Source organism: Cyprinodon variegatus, unplaced genomic scaffold (assembly GCF_000732505.1).
Source record: "Cyprinodon variegatus isolate N-32 unplaced genomic scaffold, C_variegatus-1.0 Scaffold251, whole genome shotgun sequence".
NCBI lineage: Eukaryota > Metazoa > Chordata > Actinopteri > Cyprinodontiformes > Cyprinodontidae > Cyprinodon > Cyprinodon variegatus.
Window position 1 is genome coordinate 314,054 of NW_015150704.1, and position 685 is coordinate 314,738.

At 45.0% G+C, this 685-nt stretch overlaps 1 protein-coding gene across 1 annotated transcript in view; it reads right to left on the reverse strand.

Annotated features, from left to right (window-relative positions):
* Positions 1–401, reverse strand: part of LOC107089413 (FERM domain-containing protein 7-like) — a 23,501-nt gene extending 23,100 nt beyond the window's left edge. Inside the window, exon 1 of the mRNA XM_015382172.1 lies at positions 239–401. Within this exon, the coding sequence (XP_015237658.1) occupies positions 239–367 (129 nt within the window). The 5' untranslated portion in view covers positions 368–401. The remainder of the gene's footprint in view (positions 1–238) is intronic.
* Between the last annotated feature and the right edge of the window lie 284 nt (positions 402–685).

Genomic DNA, 685 nt, shown 5'->3' on the forward strand with positions numbered 1-685 from the left:
GTCAGAGTTCTGAGATTAAAGTCAGAATTGTGAGAAATCAGAATTCTGAGATTAAAGTCAGAATTGTGAGAAATCAGAATTCTGAGATTAAAGTCAGAATTTTAAGAAAAGTCAGAATTCTGATTTTTTTCTTATATTAACTGAAATAAAATCTAAAAATCTGTTGACTTTTTTTATTGTTTCGGTGGCCTTCTTCCGTAGAAAAGGGAAAGCCTACAGGTATATATTTCGGATTTACCTCCACCTCGAAGGTGCGCTCGCTGTCATCCAGAAAGATCACGCGCAGCCGGAGCTTGGTCTCTTTGGAGACCAGCGACTTGGTCGCGAGACCTCCTAGAGTTTGCGTCCGCTGATTTCGGTCTCCCATCCTCCTTTTTTATTTTACTCAGGAAAGGGAAAATCAAAAACAGTAATAAGCCATTAAATCCATCTCCCTGAGAGTGAAGGTGCTCTAAGGCTTCACGCGCTCCTCTTCATCCTCATCCTCGCTGCGCTGCTCCGCGGTGCTGAAACTGCTGTGTGAGCGCGCGCCCCGGATGCGTCATGCCACGAGGCAGATACTTCTAATGTCCTGATCAGTCAGAGGAGCTGCAGCTGCTGGAAGAGGAGCGCGTGAAGCTGTATTGCGCCTGTGGTGCTCTGCAGCAGCTCTAACTTTAAGCTTTTAGAAATTAGAACTTTGGAA